At 43.1% G+C, this 20,834-nt stretch overlaps 1 protein-coding gene across 1 annotated transcript in view; it reads right to left on the bottom strand.

The window, feature by feature from the left end:
- Positions 1-20,834, bottom strand: part of KCNU1 (potassium calcium-activated channel subfamily U member 1) — a 74,488-nt gene that overhangs the window by 50,968 nt on the left and 2,686 nt on the right. The window contains exons 3-14 of the mRNA XM_054019623.1: positions 19,882-19,957; positions 19,453-19,528; positions 18,296-18,466; positions 16,557-16,648; positions 14,710-14,820; positions 13,097-13,202; positions 12,574-12,656; positions 11,191-11,260; positions 10,239-10,394; positions 5,920-6,032; positions 5,502-5,570; positions 94-180 (exon numbers count right to left, since the gene is read on the bottom strand). Of these exons, the coding sequence (XP_053875598.1) occupies positions 94-180; positions 5,502-5,570; positions 5,920-6,032; positions 10,239-10,394; positions 11,191-11,260; positions 12,574-12,656; positions 13,097-13,202; positions 14,710-14,820; positions 16,557-16,648; positions 18,296-18,466; positions 19,453-19,528; positions 19,882-19,957 (1,210 nt within the window). The remainder of the gene's footprint in view (positions 1-93; positions 181-5,501; positions 5,571-5,919; positions 6,033-10,238; positions 10,395-11,190; positions 11,261-12,573; positions 12,657-13,096; positions 13,203-14,709; positions 14,821-16,556; positions 16,649-18,295; positions 18,467-19,452; positions 19,529-19,881; positions 19,958-20,834) is intronic.

Consider the following 20,834-nt stretch of genomic DNA (forward strand, 5'->3'; position numbering starts at 1 on the left):
CGGAGTGGAGGAAGAGATCCAAATGCATTTGTTAACTCTTGAAAGCTCTACTTTTCTAGAACTATTTTACTGTAGGATAGTATGGAAAGTTACCTTCTGACTTCCACCTTGGATTTGGCAATAAAAAAGCCTATTGTGTTTCGATGGAGCTTTATCTGTGCAGATGGGTTGACCAGGATGCTATTGGAAAACAGTTTGGAAACAAACAAACAAGGTAAATTACCATTCACAGATTCCAAGGCCAAAGGGGATCATTTTGATAATCTAATTTGATTTCCTGTATCACACAGGCCTTAACACTTCCCAAAACAATTCCTAGAGCTGATCTTTTGGAAAAATCAGCCAATCTTTGATTTAAAAATTCTCCGTGATGGAGAATCTACCACAACCCCCAGTAAATTGTTCCAATCGTCTGCATCTATTAGGTGAGTTTCTTTGGCCTGTGTTCTGCAAGGAGTCAGAGTAGATGGTCATAATGGTCTCTTATTACCTTACAGTGTACGAGGCACTTATACACCACCTCACTATGACTGTTGTGTTCAAATTTCACAACACCCCTGTCATTAAGTGAAGTGTTATTTGCCCCATTTTACAGATGGGGAACTGAAGCAGAGAGATTGACTTGCCTCTGGACACCTGGACACGTGGGGAATCTGTGGAAGAGCCACGACTCAAACCCCAATCTCCTGAGTCCCAATCTAATATCTTAATGACAAGACCAATTTTCATATAATTACCACAATATAATAATGTTTTTTAAAATGTTTTTAAAATCTTTTTTAAATGTTTGTTAGATTGTTAAGTTTATAGGAAACAACTCTTTTCATTCTCCAAACAATTTAAAAACATTTATTTTAATGTAATGGATAAATTCATAGTCTAGTTGCAGTGGCTGAATATTCCAGATAGATCCAGGTGCACCCACTGTGTTGATGAGAATGCCAAATACTTTCCATTGAAGCATGCCCGTTGTGCTGTTAAATATATTAGGGATGTGCAGGTTCAATGCACCTGCTGCGTTGCTAAACATACTATTACATCCCGGAAAAAGACACCTGGACATCCCAGGCACATTCAGAGAGCATGCGCCTGCTGTGCTGCTATAAGTACTAGGTACATCTAGATAGAATCCCCCTGCAGTGTTACTAAATTTATCAGATACAGTTAGGCAGAGCTGCTCAGCTGCTGGATGTACCAGTGACATCCTAACATCCTACTGATTTCAACCCAGTTTTAATGGGTCTTGGCAGTACAGCTGGAGCAGGGAACAGCCACATAAGGATTCATCTTTTCACTTCCCACCCAGAAAGGAAGAGGACCCCTCCCCTCAGCTCCTTCTCCTCTTTAGTTGCTCAGTTACTAATGAACAAACAACTGAGTCAGAAGAAAAACATATTCCTTATAAATTATTATTATTATTATTGTGGCAGCATCTAGAAGCCTCAGCCATGGACCAAGGCCCCCATTGTGGTAGGTTCTGTACCAACACAGAACAGAAAGATGGTCTCTGCCCCAAAGAGTTTCCCCCCTCGTCATCTCTTTCTCATTCCCATTATTTCCCTACAGATGCCAGAAGCACCAGATTCACCCAGGGACTGACTTGCAGTGGAGCTAAGCACCCATGACATTCACTGACTTCACAGTTGTGAGCATTCAGCACCTCTGGAAATCAGTCCTGTGGTATCTTTAGCAGTTTTCTCTCTCCTCTATCCCTTTGTTTTGTTGTCTGTGTTTCTTTTCATGTTCTCAGCAGTTTCCCCAAAACACGAAGACACTTCATTTCTGGATAATTTCGTAATGTTTTCTAAAATCTGCAGCATTGGCTTATTCCCCTTTTCTCAGCCAATTCCAGCATCCCTATTCGTGTGTCTTGCATTTCATCATTAGAGCAGTTAGGGACTACTATCTGGCTCTGGCCCAGATCAGCTTCAGATTTTAGCAGATTCTGCTTTCAGCACTGACAGACTATACCTTTGTGACCACACTTCATGGAGTTGAGGAACCTTGGCAACTTCTGAGGTTAAAACCTAGGGAAGTGTTTCTATTAGTGATGGAAAGAAATGGGCTCAGATTGAGCTGGGTCACCCCAAATCAAGGAGAAACATCTGCAGTTTACACATGAGATTCCAGTGAAGACCATGAAGTGAGGCCTAATATGCTGAACACTTCCTGTTTCCATGTGCCTGTCTCTGTCCATGGTCATCATTGTCATGTCCCTGGTACCGTGGTCTTGTACTGGCTGGGAAAAGGGCCACTATGCCAGTCATTATTGTATAATTGTGCTATAGAGAGGAAGTCACATATTGATTCAGGGGACCTTCCCTCCTCCCTCAACACAAAGAAAACCACAACTCTCTTTGTGCCCGAACCTAAGAAGTGCTGCCAGTCTTCATCTGCCATAAAGCCAGTGGGAGATGAGAGTGCTCAGTAGCAGGGCTGGCTGAAAAAAAATCCGGAGATTACAAAATTTGTTTTCATTCCAACTTGGAGTGAAACCAAAACCTTTTGAAATTCTTTGCAAAAACAGAAAAAAAAAAAAAGCGAGAAACTTGTCCCAGAAGAGCCAGCACACTCAACTGGGATGTGGAGGACCCTGGTTCTAATCCCTATTGTGGATCAGGAACTTGAGCCTAGGTCATATCCCAAGTGAGTCTCACTTAAGTCTTGCAACATGGCTTAAGCGGGATTGAAGGATACATCTACCCTTCAAAAATAAATAAATAAATACATACATAAAAATTAAAAAAAAACCATGGCAGCAAGTCTCAGAGGCTGGGTCTATAAACTTGGGCGGATGTGATGTCTCTAAAGATAGCCATGTTCCCTTTGGGGCTAGAGCCCCGGCTCTCAGACCCAACCCTCTCATCGTGTTTCAGAGCGCAAGCTCCAGCCCGACCAGGAATATGTACTTGGCTACTTTTAACGCTAAAGTACAAGCTCCACAAGCCCAAGTCTGTAGACCTGAGCTTTTTGCTGCGGGTGTTTTTTTTGCATTATAGACGTATCCTAAGTAGTTCACGGGCCCTGTGCTAGCTCTCGGTCCAGAGGCAAATTTCATCCAATGTGGTTTGGGATTGGTATTTCTGAGCTGAGTCCTTGTTAAAAGCAATAAATCAGCAGGTGAACGAGTCAGGTGAGTTAGCTAACTACTGAGCAATTGGCTGCTCTGGGGAAGGTCCCGCTCTTATAGTCCATCCTGGGCTTGAGAAACATTTCTGCCAAAACCAATACATTTTAGTAAAACATTCATTTTCAACAAAATAGTGTTTTTCTCTGCACAAAAACATTTTCAACCTGTTCTACTCAGCCCCTTGCAGGAAATGCTGTGTCTTCCACCGAGGGCTCCCTGAGTTTGAACTGTTCAGAGGCTTTTAGAGCCACTTCCTCCTGATACTACCTCAGTCTGTACTATCAAGTAACATGTGATGTGGTGTGGCCTCATGGATTGAGTACAAGGCTAGGAATGAAGTAATCTGGGTTTTATTCCCAGCTCTGCTACTGGCCTGCTGAGTGACCTTGAGGATGTCATTTCACATCTCTGCCTCAGTTTACCCATCCATAAAATATGGATAATGACTCTGACCTCTGTTGTAAAGTCTTTTGAGATCTATGGATGAAAAATGCTGTATAAAATCATGATACACTATCGATGATTAGATCTGAGAGGATGATGGGGAAGAGAGTCACCCAGATCCAAAGCGGGATCCATTCTTCTTTGGGGAATGGGCAGCAGGGGCGGCTCTAGGCACCAGCAAAGCAAGCAGGTGCATGGGGCAGCCCATTTGCAGGGGCGGCAGCCGGCAGGTATCCAGCCTGGGCGCTGAGAACCAACAGGGGCCCCTGGGAGCTGTAGTTCCTTGGTTAGCTCCCTGCCTATAGAGCCAGCCCTGGAGCAGGGAAAGAACTACATTTCCCAGCATTCCCTTGGCCGCTATCAACAGGAAAGGGAGGGGGAGGGAGTATGGTAGCTGAAACCTCATGCTGCAGCTTGCTGTGAATGGAGAGCTCACTGCTAGAGCGGGTTGGCACTGTGAATGGGGAACAAGTATGCCCAAGGAGTAGAAGGCTTTGGCCCAGATACCCCCTTCAGAAGACATCCCCAGACTGGATTCTTGATACTCATATGACCTCACCTTGTAGCCCCCAAAGAAAGAATTGGGTGGACTAAATGGACAGTGCCCCTCTCTATTTGAAGCCTAGCAAGGGAGGTATGTGGATCCCACTAGAATTTAAAATGAAAAGTAAGGGAGGGGAGGCTCTACTGGACCTGGGCAGCTTTAAATACAGTACCAGGCACGAGGAAGATTTCCACTTCTGAGCCATGGAAGCAGAAATTGACTTTTCCTTTCCAGATTTAGCTAATATTCAGAAAGGGAATCTAGCATCTGCCTTCCAGATTTGAACACCTCAAAATTCAGGAGTGCTCAAGCTCAATTTGGGCAGCTGTTACTTCATTTCTCCCAAATCAAATATACTGATCCACTGTAACTTGCTGTAGAAAAAGTAGGATAAAATTGAGCAAGAAATGCTTCCCAGTGGTTTTTAGGACTGGAATTGCTATTTTCAACAGCCATTGCCTTTTTTTTTTTTTTAGTTTTATTTGTTTAAAAGGAAGACAGTGATATTGCATTGGCAAATTCCCCATAGAAACAAAAAGAGTGGAACAAAAGAATAATAAAGGCACCTCAACTTTTCCTCATTTATGGAGGACAGTCTTATAATATGCATCCAGATATCCTACAATCACACAAGCTGAAAATTGTTCCACTTTACTGCAGTTCTGTAACCATATGGGAACCAATCCTGTTTGTGTTCTGTGCACATCCAAAATTCCTGCTGAATGACCCGCCCTGGGAGCAAGTTACCAGTGACCCAGGCTGGGGCGGAAGGAGGGTGCAGGTGGGGGGGAGGAGAGCCCAGAGCTGGGGCAGCACGGGGTGTGGGGGGAAGAGCTCAGGGCTGGGGTGGCAGGGGGTGCGGGGGGGGGGGGGGAGAGCCCAGGGCTGGGGCGGCAGGGGGGTGCGGGGGGGGGGGGGGAGAGCCCAGGGCTGGGGCGGCAGGGGGTGCAGGTGGGGGGGGGAGCCTAGGGCTGGGGCAGCAGGGGGGTGCGGGGGGGGGGGGAGCCCAGGGCTGGGGTGGGGACAGCCAAAAATTTTTTTGCTTGGGGCGGCAAAAAACCTTAGAGCTGGCCCTGACGGGCAGTCACTTCAGTACAGGAGTGGACAATGAAAACAGAAGTTCATTTGCCTCTTCTGCTGATCATCCTGGAGGTGAAGAGGAAACTAATCATATGGGGTGAAATTCATCCCTTTGCATTTGTCCAGCCCAAAGACTAATCTCACATATGTCTTCAAAATAGGGCTGAAGTGGGGTGTATGTTATGCAAAGACTTTGTGCTAGCTGTCTGCCCAGGGACAAATTTCATCCAAAGGGGGCTGGGAATGGTTACTACATAGACAAGTTCTTGTTAAAAGAAATAGATCAGCAGCTTCGCTAGTCACCTGTTTTCATGAACGCCAGATCTGAATTCAATTGCGAGCAGCACAAGGTCCAGCTTCACAAAGCAGAGCCTGGGGAAAGGAAACAGGCCTGAAGTGGATTGGTTAAACTGCATTAAGTCCCTTGTGAACACTTTTATTCAGAATTAGAGTGTCCTTATTCAGCTCATCTTAATTCACTTTGGAAGTGAATTAAGTGAAATCAAATTAAGGCCCTAATAGCTCATCTACACACAGAATTATTCCAGAATAGCTATTCCTAATTAATTCCATGGGTGATGTTCTGGTTCTGGAATAAGAGCTTCCAACACATGAAGTTAATCAGGAATAGTTAATTCACTTTAAATTTACACCCTACCTTATTCTGGATTGACTTTCAAAAGGGAAGCAGGGAAGTAACAGTGAACTCTGTCCTACCTACCGGCAAACGTCTGGAAAAGTCATGTCCACAAAATCATTGGAGAGCCAATGAGTCATCACTTTGTAGTCATTGCCGTCAAAAACGTTCCTGTGCCGCAGGCCTTTTCTCTTCACCTAAAACAAATAACCATGGCGCAAATGTTGTTTTGCGAAAGAGGCAGTGTAATACTGGGCTGCCTCTGGCCACGATTATATATTAGTGCGGCAACCCTGACAGTTACTAGAATTCAGTGACACCCACTGGCTACTGCAGCAGCCACATGAGCAGCACTTAGAATAATGGGCCAAGTTAAACCATAAGTGATCTGAACGCTTCACACTCATACATTAATTGAGGCTGGTTGTTTAGCAGGATTAAAAATGGAGAAAGTCACATAATGACGAAAATATACAAAGAAGTTCCAGAGTCTGATAATTTTGAGCAAAAATTCCTTTACTTTGCAATAACAATTACTCTGTTTACCTATCTATTGTAGGGCTAGTCTTCTCTTAAGAGTTTTAGTGATGTAAGTATGTTGGTTAGGTTTTTTTTTTTTTTTTGCTGGCATAGTTATACTTGTAAAAGCCATAGTGTAGGGGCAATTATACTGCTATAAAGGTGCTTTATATCATTATTGCTTATTTTGGTTCCTCAATTGGAATAAGCAATACCAGTATAGGCTCTTTAAACCAGGATAACTGTGTCCATCCTACGGGCGATGCTGCTTTAACTATACCAGTATAGTTAAAATAGCAAAATTTTCTAGTGCAAAGAAGTCCTTAGGGTTTTATACTGCCACCCATCACCATGATATCTTAGTGCCTGCCAAGAAAAACAATTAATGAAGCTGTTTGAAAATTCTCTGATGAAAAGGTTGTTTTTTTGTTTTTAAATGGAAAATGGCTTTGTTGACAAAATGGAAATTTTGGCAAAAAATGCTGATTGTCAAAGACTTCCAGGGTTGCCTAGAACAAAATAAAAAAAAGTTTTTTTTTAATTTTGTTTTTGTTTTTCTGGCAAGCAGAAAAACAGAAATTTTGATCGGAAACTAAACAACTGAAAAATTTTGCAGGAAAGAAAATTTCCTAACCAGCTTGAACAGTTAATAATAGTTAACTAATATCTTGGGCAATTTATTCCATGGCCATAATTACTGTTTGATAATGGACCGCTTCCTTATATCTAACCTGTATTCCATTGTCACTTGATAAATCACATATACGATTTTTTCTTGGAAGGAAAAGGCAAAAATATTTTTTAAAAAAGGTGACTAGTAGAAAATATACTGTATTACATCCAGGAGCCATGCACTTGACTTACTAACTTATGTACAGTCCATGTTGCTGCACACTAAAATAATTTTATGTACACTCCAGATTTTTAAGAGTGGCTACTAACTGTGAGTGCTTCTGTTCTGGGATGCTCGATTAGAGAAACCTTGGTTTTGAGAAGTGCAGAGCACCAAAAATTCCACCGAAGAAAGCAGAAGCTGAAGTGGCTAATATGGGGCCAGCCCTAGACCAAATAGTGCCCCAGGCGAGGAGCGTCTTCGGCGCCCCATCCCTTCCATTTATTAATCTTTTGAATCCCTTATTTTTTATTGCATTTGTAACCTATTTCACAACTTTGATGTGCAATGTGCATGCATGATTTATCCTTGTCATATAAGGTGATAAATTTGAATGCTAGGACCTGTAAATCTGTATTTATTCATGCCATATATAAGCAAATAAAAAAATAGTGCTTATACCAGCATACCTAAGGAAACATTTATACCAATACAACAGCATCCCTGCTAGAGGTGTTGTATCTATTCAACTTTAATTATCCCAGTATAGTTAAAGAACTAAAGCAGGCCACAGGACGACAATTCTGTTTTGCAACATGAGATTTCAGAATTTGTTTTTGTTCCACTTTGTAACAAAACGAAAACCTCAACTTTTTGTGAAATTGAATTGTGTCAAAACATCTGTTTTCCAATGCAAAGCATCAGGTTTTCAATGTGGGTCTCTCTTTTTCTCTGGTCAGCAGAGAACCCTGCACATTAGAAACCTTCCCATCAAAACTGTCAAAAATAAATTAATTTTTTCAAAACATTTTGGCTTTGATGACACAGCATATTTTGATGAAAATATGGTTAGTCAAAAATCTTCCAACAAGTTTTAGGTACAACTTTTGTGTATGAACCAGACCTATATTTATTTCATATTCCATTCACTTAATCTGTATAAGCAAAACCTGTGAATGAAAAGTATCAGAAGTCAGAAATGGTATAATTCTTTTGCCACTGTTCTAATCTAGAATAGAGGAAAATTCAATTAGTATAGAAGCCACTTATGGAAGGCATCTCAAACGGCCACTAGGTGATAGTAAAAACATATCCATTGCAGCACGAGGAAACATCAGGCTTCTCTAAATAACTTAATGCCTGACAGTTATTTCTTTTTATTACATCTTCCGGCATTGGCTTTAAGAATTGCGAGCAATTTTGTGTACTGAAAAGTTAATAACTTACTTGTTAATTTTTCTTCTTTAATAGGGACAGATCAGGAGAGCATATTAGTTAGTATTCACTCTTTTGCAGAAGGACAGTACTAGGGTTACCATATTTAAAAAATAAAAAAAGAGGACACTCCACGGGGCCCTGGCCCTGCCCCTTTCCCACCCCCGGCCCCGCCCCGCCCCAACTCCGCCCATTCCCCAAAGTCCCTGCCCTAACTCCCCCTCCTCCCTCCCAGCCACGCGAAAAGGGCTGCCCAAGCGCTACTGGCTTCACGGTTTGCCGGGCAGCCCTGAGACCCTGCGGCCGCGGCTGGCGCTTCCCCAGCGCAGCTGGAGCCCGGGAGGGGAAGCACCCAGCCGGGGGCGCAGGGTCTGGAGGCTGCCCGGCAAACCTGTGAAGCTGGTAGCGCTAGGGCTTTGGGCAGCCCCCATGCCTCCGGACCCTGCGTCCCAGGCTGGGCACTTCTCCTCCCCTGCTCCGGCTGCTCTGCTCCTCCCCTGACTCAGACTTTAGCTCTGTTTAAGAGCCGAGCTGCCCGAGCCAGCGCTACGGGCTTCGGGCAGCCCCCGTGCCTCCGAACCCCAGCCGCCAGCCGGGCACTTCCCCTCCCGGGCTCCAGCTGCTCTGCTCCAGTGGCGCAGGGTCCGGAGGCACGGGGGCTGCCCGAAGCCCGTAGCGCTGGCTCGGGCAGCTCGGCTCTTAAACAGAGCTGAAGTCTGAGTCAGGGGAGGAGCAGAGCAGCCACGGGAGAGGAGGTGCCCGGCCGGTATTTTTCCCAGACATGTTCCGCTTTTTGGCAATTCCCCCCGGACGGGGGTTTGATTGCCGAAAAGCCGGACATGTCCGGGAAAAACCAGATGTATGGTAACCCTAGACAGTACCTAAGTCCTGTGCACACTTAAGCTCCAATTAAATTCTATTTGGAGGGTGTAAGTGGTTCAGTGCTTGTTCTGTCCCTCTGTAAAGGCTGAATCTAAGGTTATGTCTACACTGTCCAGCAGCTCAGCCTTCAGGGGTATGAATTGCAGTGTGCACCAAAGTGCTGTGCCGTATCTCCCCCATGTGGATGCTGCGGGCACGAACTAAAAGGTTCCTACTTTGCATTAATGTAGTCCTGTTTACCTTTTAGTTCACACCCAAAGTGTGCAATTGGGAGAGTTACACTAGAGCACTTTGGTGCACACTGCTTTTCATTCCCCTGTTGTCTGAACTGCAGGGCTGTGTAGACAAGCCCTAAGCTTTGGTCAACACTTAAAACACACTTAAAACACACAGCTATGGTGCTCAGGGGTATGAAAAGTTCACACTCCTAAGCACCGTAGCTATGCTGATCCTAACCCACAGTGTAGACACAGGGTTGAATCTGTGCTGCTGTAGTACCCCTGGCATAGACATAGCCTAACTCTGTAAGAATAAAACAAAGACAGAAAATTAATGCGCACAGAGAGATCCTGCACTGTGAGAAGCAGGGTATTAACTACACAGGATGGAAAAGTTACCCCAGGACTGACTCTCACCTCATTTATGTCATCAGTCAGTTCAAATCAGGGGTAATTCCAGTGAAGTCAGCAAAGCTACACTGGCTTGAGAGGAGAATCAGGATCCAGACCTTTAACCATGCTGTAAAGCATTATTGCAGACCTGTGGTACTACATTCAAGTGTTACATAAAAATAGCCTATTAGATTATCTAGTCTCCCCTGCCAGATTAAGTCCAGTTTGATCAAGATGAGCCTGAAAATACCCAGGCACAGCTTCCACTAAAATGAGGGACACACACTTGTCAGATAAAATCCTGCAGTGGTCATTCACATTATTTGGACAAGTGAAGGGCTTACCTTGGTACTCTTTTGCCTAATGAACAGGCGTCTTAGGAGTGTGGACAAGCCTGGGACCAAGCAACTCTGTGCTATGAAGCCTAGTTTTAGTTCAGCCAAACAGATGATGCTGTCTCCTCTCCTCCAGTCCCAGTTGGGGATGTTTGCCAGGTATACCTGTCTCAGCATAAGATAGTGAAAACAAGTGAGGGTCAAGACAGGCAGGTACATGATGTTCCTATAAAATAAAAACTGCCTTTTCTGTCTCCATTTTTTGATTTTGAAAAAAATAGTTATTGAAATTTTCAAAATAACAATATTCTAAAAATGTTTACAAAACCAGTAATGAAGATGGTGAACAGCTCTAGGCCAAAGTTTTTAAAAGGGGTAGAGATTTGGGATGCCACTTGGTTTAGGTGCCCTACCTGAAAAACCTTAAAGGAGCTAAACACTTTCTGAAAATCAGGCAGCTTTAAGAGGTCTCACATTGGCCACCAAAACACTGAGGCACCAAAAAAAAAAAAATCACTAATTTCACTTAATTCACCTTGCCATAAGTGGATCAGACTAACTGTCCTTCTAGTTTGATCCCCCATATCTTGCTATGACTAATACTTGAAGCTTTGCTGGAGAGCAAAAATAAATTTCTGCCAGCTGAGCAACACTTCTGATGGGGACAGCACACAATGCAGAGTTAAACCCTAAACATATATTTTTAAAACAAAAAGTCTACCAATGCCCCTTTGATGGCACACAATGTGCACGAGAGAAGAAGATTCAGTTATTATCATTTAGTAACATTAACATACACACTTGATATGGTAGTAATGGAAGGAGGAAAATCTATGGGGTGAAATCCTGGTCTTATAGAAGTCTATAGGAACTTAGTCACTGATTTCAGTGGGGCCAGTCTTTCACCCATGATGAGCAGCACTAAAGGAATAAGATTAAACTGACAAAACTACTGGGCTACCTTTTTATGAGACTGGATTATCTGTATAATGACTCTCGTCTTTGGATAGTGATTCTTGACAGACAGAGCCCTGCGTGAAAAATATACCTGTTGGTTAATGTGCCTTGTCTGGGTGAAATGCCCTCAGGTCTCAAAGCCTCACCACAGTGGTTACTTCACAGCATAGCGAGAGGGGAGTGGAGACCTGCCAGGGATATGGGATGTCGCAGCGACCACAGGAGTGGAAGCAGTTGGACATGATGAAATCCAGAGCTGGATCGCATTGCTGTGGATGAATCAGGACTGGGGTGGGGACAACTGCGGGGGACCCTCCAGCGAAACTACAGTCAGTTTCTGATTTTTGTGTGTGCAAAATTGTTATCTGAAAACAAAGATCTAGAATTCTGCAAAGGAATAATTCCAACCCCAGGCTTCCTCCCCGCCCACTGTCTGGTGCTGGAAGAGAAGGTGGGCTTAGGGAGAACAATAATTCATATAGTACTTTCCCATTGTACCTCTCCCACAAATGATGTTTTACAAATGCAACAAATTGATATTTCAACTATAGCGGGGGAGGCACTTCACTCCCCATTGAAATGCAGCGGTGCCTGACAATGTTATCAGACAAGAAGTGGAGAACCATACCCAGTGGCACTGGAACAATCATACCCAGGGAGGGTGCTGAGAGCCATTGAACAAAACTGCAAACCCTGTATATGATGAGAACCGCTTGAAGCCAGGGGGTGCTGCCACACCCCCAGCACCCATAGTTCCAGCATCCCTGATCAGATCTGTATCCATTGAGAGCTGCAGGGGGGATTCCAGGGGGCAGCAAGTATTCTATGATGTATTTGTATTGCAGTAGCACCAAGGAGCCCTAGTCCTGGACCAGGACCCCACTGTGCTAGGTACTGTACAAACACAAAATGTAAATAATCATCTAGCTTGGAATTTGGGCCGGAACAGTACTTCTGTAATGATTCTGAAGAGGAGCAACACACCTACTGAATCACCAGCACCAGATAATACAGCATCTACATGCACTCTAGGACTCTCACATACAAGTACTGACTAAGCCTAATCACGCTTATTGTGTGAGAGCTAATGCAATCACTGCCCAAGGGAGCCCATCTGAGACTGTTTCCTCAGGATAAAGGTACCTGTCCCCTTGAGAGCTGCAACAGTATTCATGAGGGTGAGAGAGCAAAAACATCGTCCACTGTGGGGTTTGGGAGGTTAGAGAGCTGTCTGCCTCCTTGGTCCTCTTACACAAAAGGGTTCTGCTTACCCTGTCACCGGTTTCTCAGCAAACACATTCTGCTCCTGCTTGTGTCCACTCATTGTGTTTGCAGGTGCTAACATCACTCAGATACAGAAAGAGAATGCTGGAGGATCTCACCCTACCTCATGATGTTGGAAGTGTCTTCAACATAAGGGTCCGAAGAGCAAGTGTCTGCTAGGATCAGACAAGCATCTGCAGATCCCATCTGTTTCTCAGGAGAGAAAAGCAGACGCAGGGTTTGATTCCACATGAAGTACAATAATCCCCTGTGTTTAGCTGACTTATTGTCAAGAATCTCTACTTTCCAATAAATGCTACATTTCTTAGAACCATTTTATATGCTTATTTTAAGGCCTATTGGTCCCAATTCAGTTTTGTCATTTATTTTCATTTTCCATCATTCTAAGTCTTAATCCATTAAACTCAAACATTTAGGATTAGATTCTTGTTTCCTTCTTCACACTGAGTTGCACCTTACTCTGCAAACTGTTTCATTGAAATACATGGGAGTGCTTGAATAAGGTTCTAATCAATGCTAGTAGTAGCAGAATCTAACCATTTGGCTGGATGGAGCTCAGCTGGAGCCTGGATTTTCAAAATGGTGACTCCTGGAAAGAAAATGGTGGATGGAAAAAGGAGTCTTACCGCAACTCTCTTCAGATCTTCATAGTTCAGTGCAGAGCCATGGAAGAAAGTGGTATAAGCAGAATAGCATTTGAATACAGTTTCCAGCTCTAGACTAGGAAGAGTTCTACATGATAAAAAATTCAGAACAGAAGAAAAAGGCTGATCAGCCCCTAATAACAGTGTTCTTGACCTTCCCCCCCCCCCCCAAATGTCCTGTGTTTATGTGCCTTTTTGGGACACTGGCAGATCAGCAAAGGCACATAATTTAGGTTTTATACAGCCTAAGTGTTATGGAATTTAAAGAAGTACTATTCCACTAAAATGAGTGCAGCCGCACTCTGCAGCATGGTGGTACTGCAAGAGAAGCAGAAAGCAAAACTTGCTAAAGCCCTGATCCTGTAATCTGCATCCAGGTGGAACCATAGGTCCGTTTCTCTCCTCCCTGTGCACTTCAGGTCACGTCCTTCCCTTAAACTCAGTTATTTTCCTAACTCATTTCCACACTCTCATTTACTATTACTCGAAATACAAGAGACGGGACCCAACCTTCCCTCGCAGAATAATAGAGAATTTTTCACTTGACCAGAGCTCAAAGAGCCAGGAAGCTCTTAAGACCAGAAGGGAAGTTGAGATCATCTTGATCATCCTGTATGACACAAGCCAGAGAATTTCACCCCATTACCCCTGTATTCAGCCCAATAATTTATGTTTGGCTAAGGCCAAGAAAAGCATCCAGTCTTGATTTGAAAACAAGGGATGAAAAATCCACCACTTCCCTTAATAGTTTGTTCCAGTGGTTAATCACCCTCACCATAAAAAAATTATGCCTCATTTCTAATTTGAATGTGTCTGGCTTTAAATTCCAACTACTGGTTCTTATTATGCTTTTCTCCACTAGATTAATGTGGATGCCAGAACTGCACGCATTACTCCAGCTCCAGTCTCATCAGTGCTCCAGAGTCAAAATCACCTCCCCACTCCCACTCATTTTGCTCAGACTGTAAATGGGAGTCCATTGTGAACCATGCAATACTTAATTTGCACATGGCCAGCCAGAGAGAGATAAATGTCTCCTCCCCTCTGACAGACAGAAGTATATGTATCACCTTTTGGTGACCTGTCTTAACAGACCTAGTTATATATAATATATATTGTATATAATATTTTATTGTATATACATAACTCCTAACATTTTCCATACAAACATGTCTCTGTGATTATGATGAGCAGTGTGACATAGACTTTCACTAGAGAAATTCAATGATATTCTCTGACAATAAGTAGATACCAGACCCTGTAACCCTTATTTACCCCTGTGTCCTCTGCCAGATAGCTCCAAGAGATCCTTGGGTGGGTCATAGAGTGTCATATAGAGTGAGTCCAAAATGCAAGATACACTCAAAAAGGAGAACATTTTTATTCTCATTAAACATTTAGCACAGAGAAGATTTTATCATAAAGCTTCCCAAGGTGGGAAGGTCTCACATGACTCTCTGCTCTTATTTCCCATTAATTAGTTACACAATGTGACTTCCCTTGCCCAAAGCCACCAGGCAAGAAAAGTATCCTCTAGCTCCCCCAAACAACTGTGCTTAGGAAGTGACTTTGAAATGTTTAGTGGGAATACTTACTCTCCCAGAAAGACAATCTCAGTGCAAATATCTCCCGTGTCCTGGGCCAGGAAGTTTCTTAAGAAAGCTGTCACGCTCTCAAGAGTGATATCGCCGCAGACAACAATGTACCTACAGAAAGAGATTCAGAGAACTCTCTGTTATGTTTGAAACCTGTAGAGTGCTTATTATAAGCATGGCATTGTATGTAACAATTAATTAGCCACGAGATGTCTCTGTGTTCAATACAGAGTTCCAAACAGAGTGTGGTCCTGGGTAAATATGGCAACAAAGTTGGAACTCAAGTTGTGTGGAAGCCTTTTTGTTCGTATCTGTAGTTGTGATTGTGATTCTATATATCATGATCCTGTAGGTTAGAAGAGTTATTTTGTAAACAAGGGGGATATATAACCCTTTACAAGTATTCAAATGGTGTAGACACCAAAGAGAAAAAGGACTCATTTAGGAAGGGTTTGGGGGATACTGAAGAGAAGTTTAAGAGGTGACTTAATCAGAGTCTATAGGTGCCTACACAGGGACAAGATATCAAGTAGTAAAGGATTTTTTAGTCAAGTAGACGAAGGCATAACAAAATCCAAATAACTGGAAGTTGAAGCTTGACAATTCTGAACTGGAAATAAGATGCACATTTTTAACAGTGAGGGTAATTAATCATTGCAACAATTTACCAAAGGATATAGTGGACTCTTGTCAATTCAAACCTTTAAATCAAGAAGAGATGTCTTTCGGAAAGAGATGATCTAGTTCAACCACAGGTTATGGGCTTGATACAAGATTACTGGGTAACATTCTATGTCACGCCGGAGGTTGGAGTAGATGATCACACTAGTCCCTTTTAGCATTAAAATCTCTCAGTCTATGAATGTATAACTAGGAGTAATGAGGTAAAATTAAGCCAAAAATAATTTAAAATGAATATCAGGGAGAAAATGTTACAAGTGATTTCTTTAATACAGTGGGATACTCCCCCAAGGAAATGCTGGGAGCTCCATCACTTGAGTCAGTGAAAAACAGAGTTGGTTGACAAACAGGTCAAGGCAAATTAACGTATTTTTTAATTAAAAATAAAAAAAAACTCAAACTCTGAAAAATGTTGGCCTACTGACAATCCCTCTCCCCCCCCTCCCCCCCGTTTTGGTTGATATTTTAAAATGTCAATGACATTTTTCGCTGAAATTTGAAAAATGTCAACCGGTTTTACTGAAAAATAGAATGGCCTAAGCACTGAAGAATATACAGGAACAATCCTGCTTTGTTTGAAAGGGATGGGCTAATTGAAATGATAGGACTCATCTATTTGTAATTTATACTTCCTCTCTTCTTAAGCTATTTCTACACTACAGCCTATATTGGCATAACTTATGGCACTCAGGGATGTGAATAAACCACCCCCAAGTGACACAAGTTACACTGACATAAGCACTTGTGGGCACAGTGCTATGGTGTCAGGAGAGCTTCTCCCGCCGACGTAGCTTCTTCTGCTTGCGGAAGTGGGTTTTTTATGCCAACAGGAGAGCTCTCTCCCTTCATCATCGTGCGTCTTCACCACACACACACTGCAGCAGTGCAGCTGTATTGGTACAACTGCACGCTTCAGCGCTGTATGTATAGACATATCCTTAGAAAAAAAACTCATCCTGAAGAGAGCTGTTGTTGACTAGATGTGCACTCAGATACTTTGGTGATGAGGGCCAAGATGGATGGGTGGAAAGATAGAAAGTTTCAGGCTTTGGCTCAAGTTATTTTGTGAAGATTCATATATTTCCTTATTTCCTCTGCAAAACAAAGAGAAGCTTACTAGTTAGGTTACAGATTAGATCAAAGACAATATAAACAATCACACTTACTTTCTCCCTTTCACTACCTCATACGAATCTTGGTATTGTTGATTGCCACCAACGATATCCACAATTTCAGGGATAAAATTTGCAAACAAGACCTAGAGTGTCAAGAAATACAATCCTGCTTAGAGACATCTCTGCTTTTCCCATTGTCCAAGGGTACTTCTCGTTGCATCCCCTTGCGGCTGTGTCTGGAGATTAGTTCTGTCCATTCTGACACCCATTTCCTTTGGTCGCTCATGCCATGACCCCTCTTGCTCTCTAGAAGCTGCAGTGCTTCCACTTCATAGCTTGGCCCTCTGGCCAGATCACTGTATAGTTTTCCCTTTCTGGGGTAACAAAGTCTCACCAGACCAGCTGCCATTCCAGGCAGTCTTCCGATTCAAGACTGTTGTACTTCCCCAGTGGCTAGGACACCCAGGCCCTCCTTCTGCAGCTTTCTTCTCCACCACCCCTCTGGGTAAACCTTTCTGTCAGGGGTCAGAATCCCAGGGATTTTCCTCCCCCTGGGTTTCCTCCTTCTCTTGTCACTAGGCCCAGACAGTGACTGGTTTTATACAAGCCCCCTGGTTTTATACAAGCCCTCATTGACTGCTGCCCAGATGGGCTCCATCTTCAATTAGTGCTTGTCAGGAAAGCCTAAGTCTCCCCCTATGTGCAGCCTACTAAGTTAATTAGTCCTCTTCTGAGCCACGTTAACCCCTTCAGGCGTGGTGTGGAGTGAACACCCCATCTCACCCACCCATGTTAAATTTCAGACCCTAAATTGTGAGTCATTATAGAAGCTCACAATAAGGCTTGATAGTCCTACAGTCATCATAAAGACTGGGGGAATGCCCATTGGGTACATGTACGATACAGGAATTTTCTTGCTCATTTCAGGGGGTCAATCTAGCTCAGTATCCTAGCTCTGACACTGGCCAATACAAGCTGCTTCAAAGAGAAGTACAAGAATCCCTGCAGTTGGCAATTATGAGCGGGGGCAGCTCCTCCACACAGACACACACCCTCCAGATGCCTACTCTAGTGGTGGACAGATGATCTAGAGGATAAGGTATATAACTAGGGGTCCGATGACCTGTGTTCTAGTCCCACCTCACCCATAACCTCCCTATGTGACCTTGAGCAAATCACTTAATCTACCATTATGCCTCAATTCTTCATCTTTAAAATGGGGATAATAGTCCCCTACCTCATAGGGCTGTTGTAGGATTCAGTTAATTAATGATTATGAGGTGATCAGATACAACAGTGATGAGTGACATATAAATAGATAAGATATTTTCCTAACTCTGATTAGTCAAAGCTTGTGCCCTGAAGCATGAGGGTTAATATATTAAACACTTGCAATATTTTTGCTATTAAAATCCTGGGTATCCTTGTTAATAGATAAAGGCCATGAGCTTAGGAGGATTCAAAAAGGGATGGATATATATGCTACCTTGTGGCAGTAAGTTCCACCGACTAATTGTTCATTGTTCAGAAAAAAAATATTTATTTTTAGCCATTTTATATTTGACACCTTTGGATTTCATTGAATGTCCCCTGCTTCTTGTATGGTGAGAAAGGCAAGTGAATGCAGTTCCCTGCTCTACTGCTAGTCATGCCAACATCTATCACAGTAGAAATGCTGAACCCTGAGCTTTGGTGTTGGCATGTTGGCATTCAAATCAACTAAACATCTTGTCATTGCATTAAACTCCAGAGAACTGGCCACTTGTGGAAAGGAGATAATGGTTTCTTACCAGACCAGCGATGATGAAGAAAATCATGAAAATACGACCCAACGACGTTTTAGTCACAACATCGCCAAAACCAACTGTGGACATGGTCACCATTGTCAAGTATAAACAGTCAAAATAGCTCAGGGACTGGGAATTTTGATGGTGGACCCAAGGATCTCCACTATTCTCCACCTGCCAGAATTATAAAAGGGTAGGAAAGGGTTTTAATCCAAGATTTTGGTTCAGGTCCATCTCTAATTAATGAGTGTGTCATGGATACATTTCAGCCCATTCTGAAAGAGTCAATGCCTCTTGGAAAGGTTTGGTTGAGTGGCAAATCTTGCTGCTGTCTCTCTCTCTATTTTCCCATGAATGAAACAAGCACTTTTGTTGCTATAGGATCTGCTGCTTATTTCCTAGTAAGAGTCATAATAATCCTTTGCCATTGATATCCCAGTTGGATGAGTTGCCAGCTGCCCCGTTCCAATATATAAATATATAATAGGGCTTAGTCCCTCACTTTCATCTGCCCCGTGAGCTAGGTTTGGGGAACCTCTTTGCCAGAAAGAACATAAATGAAATGTGCCCTGTTGTAGCTACATCCACATAGCTACCCATGTAACCCCCTGATGCAGACATGCGACAGCAGTGCAAAATGGGGCTTTCCCCAGTGCAGATTAATCTGGTAACACATCCAAGCAAATTGTGTTGGTGTAAATTCTGCTTTGCTCAGGTACAAAACGTCTGCATTAGGGATTTGAGCTGATGTCTAAAGTACCCTACTCCTTTGGGTGACTAATTTCTGAATCCACCTCACCCTTGTCCCCTGCCAAGGCACAGCTTGCCACTGGGCAGCTAAGAAGAAACTGCTTCCCTGTTTGTCCTATATTCCATTAACGTTGCTACCATCATTTGGGGAGGCGGTGCCCCTACCCTTCCACTGATGTAGGCTGTCTACCCTATGGGGTTATGCTGGCATAGATAGGGCTTTGTAGCTATGCTGGTCCAACCTCTGTAATATAGACAGACCCTTACAGTGGTCTTTCAGACCAATATCTACTCCTGTCCCATCTCTCCCTAGTCAACATCTACATTCCCCCAGCAAAATGTACAAAGAGAAAATCCCTTAGCACTGTTTTATGGTTATCCAGGAAGGATGTGGAACTAACTGTACATACCAAGTGAATAAATCCTGCAGCTGTGAGCCAGGTGCTGAGAACTGCAGCTAACAATTTGGACAGCTTGATTGAATTACTGAGGATAGGAGGGGGAAAAGCTCATTAAAGACATTGCATAAGTTATGTTACAGTTTCAACCGCCTGCATGACTCCATCTGCCTCTTGCAAGAGACCTCCGACTGGGCATAATATTTTTGATTTTCCTTCTTCCTTCTTAATAGATCAGCCAGAGCCACAGAGTTGGATATGGAATAGTTTGCACAGTTCAGATTCAGGGTCATGGGCCAGATGCAATACACATGGAATCCTGGATCAGAATTGTCCAGCAGTGTATTACACCCACTTCCTCCATTTCCTAAGCCAGCCAAAATACAGGAGCCAGGAGATAATGATACATGGCAGACATCACTTGACCAGACTTTGACTTACCTTGTCCTGGTGATCTTGAGAAACTGCAATATTTTGGGAAGTTCTAACAATCTGAGTGCTCGCAAAAACCGCAGACCTGCAGGAAAACAGCAAAGGAAAAGGACAGAGAAAAACAATGTCTAGCAACAGGACCATGTCTGTGTGTGTGTGTGTGTGTGTGTGTGTGTGTGTAAGCACACATGCACACTTCTGTTTTTATCTGTAGCCAATGTCATATCAAACTTGGCTCCAGGACCATGTGCCTCTTGAGTTCAACTTAAGCCCTCAAGATAGGGCTTGTATTATACAAAAATATAAGGACTGAAGTTCCCATATCTATAAATCCATGGTACATCCACATCTTGAATACTGCGTGCAGTTCTGGTCGTCCCATCTCAAAAAAGATATACTAGAATTGGAAAAGGTACAGAGAAGGGCAACAAAAATGTTTAAGGGTATGGAACAGCTTCCATCTGAGAAGAGGTTAAAAAGACTGGGACTGTTCAGCTTGGAAAAGAAACAGCTGAGGGGGGATATGATAGAGGACCTATAAAATCATGAATGGCGTGAAACAAAGTGAATATGGAAGTGTTATTTACCCCTTTACCCAACATAAAAACTAGGGGTCACCTAATGAAATTAATAGGCAGCAGGTTTAAAACAAATAAAATGAAGTATTTATTCACACAACGCACAGTCAACCTGTGGAACTCATTGCCAGGGAATGTTGTGAAGGCCAAAAGTTTATCTGGGTTAAAAAAAGAATTAGATATGTTCATGGAGGATAGGTCCATCCATGGCTATTAGTCAAGATGGTTAGGGATGCAACCCTATGCTCCAGGTGTCTCTAAACCTTCAATCCCAAAAGTAGGTGGTAGGACATATTACTGGAGGTTTCGTCACATGACATAATCTTTAATTAAAGATTTCAGAGTAGCAGCTGTGTTAGTCTGTATCCGCAAAAAGAACAGGAG

This window comes from Malaclemys terrapin, chromosome 2 (genome assembly GCF_027887155.1).
Source record: "Malaclemys terrapin pileata isolate rMalTer1 chromosome 2, rMalTer1.hap1, whole genome shotgun sequence".
Lineage (NCBI taxonomy): Eukaryota > Metazoa > Chordata > Testudines > Emydidae > Malaclemys > Malaclemys terrapin.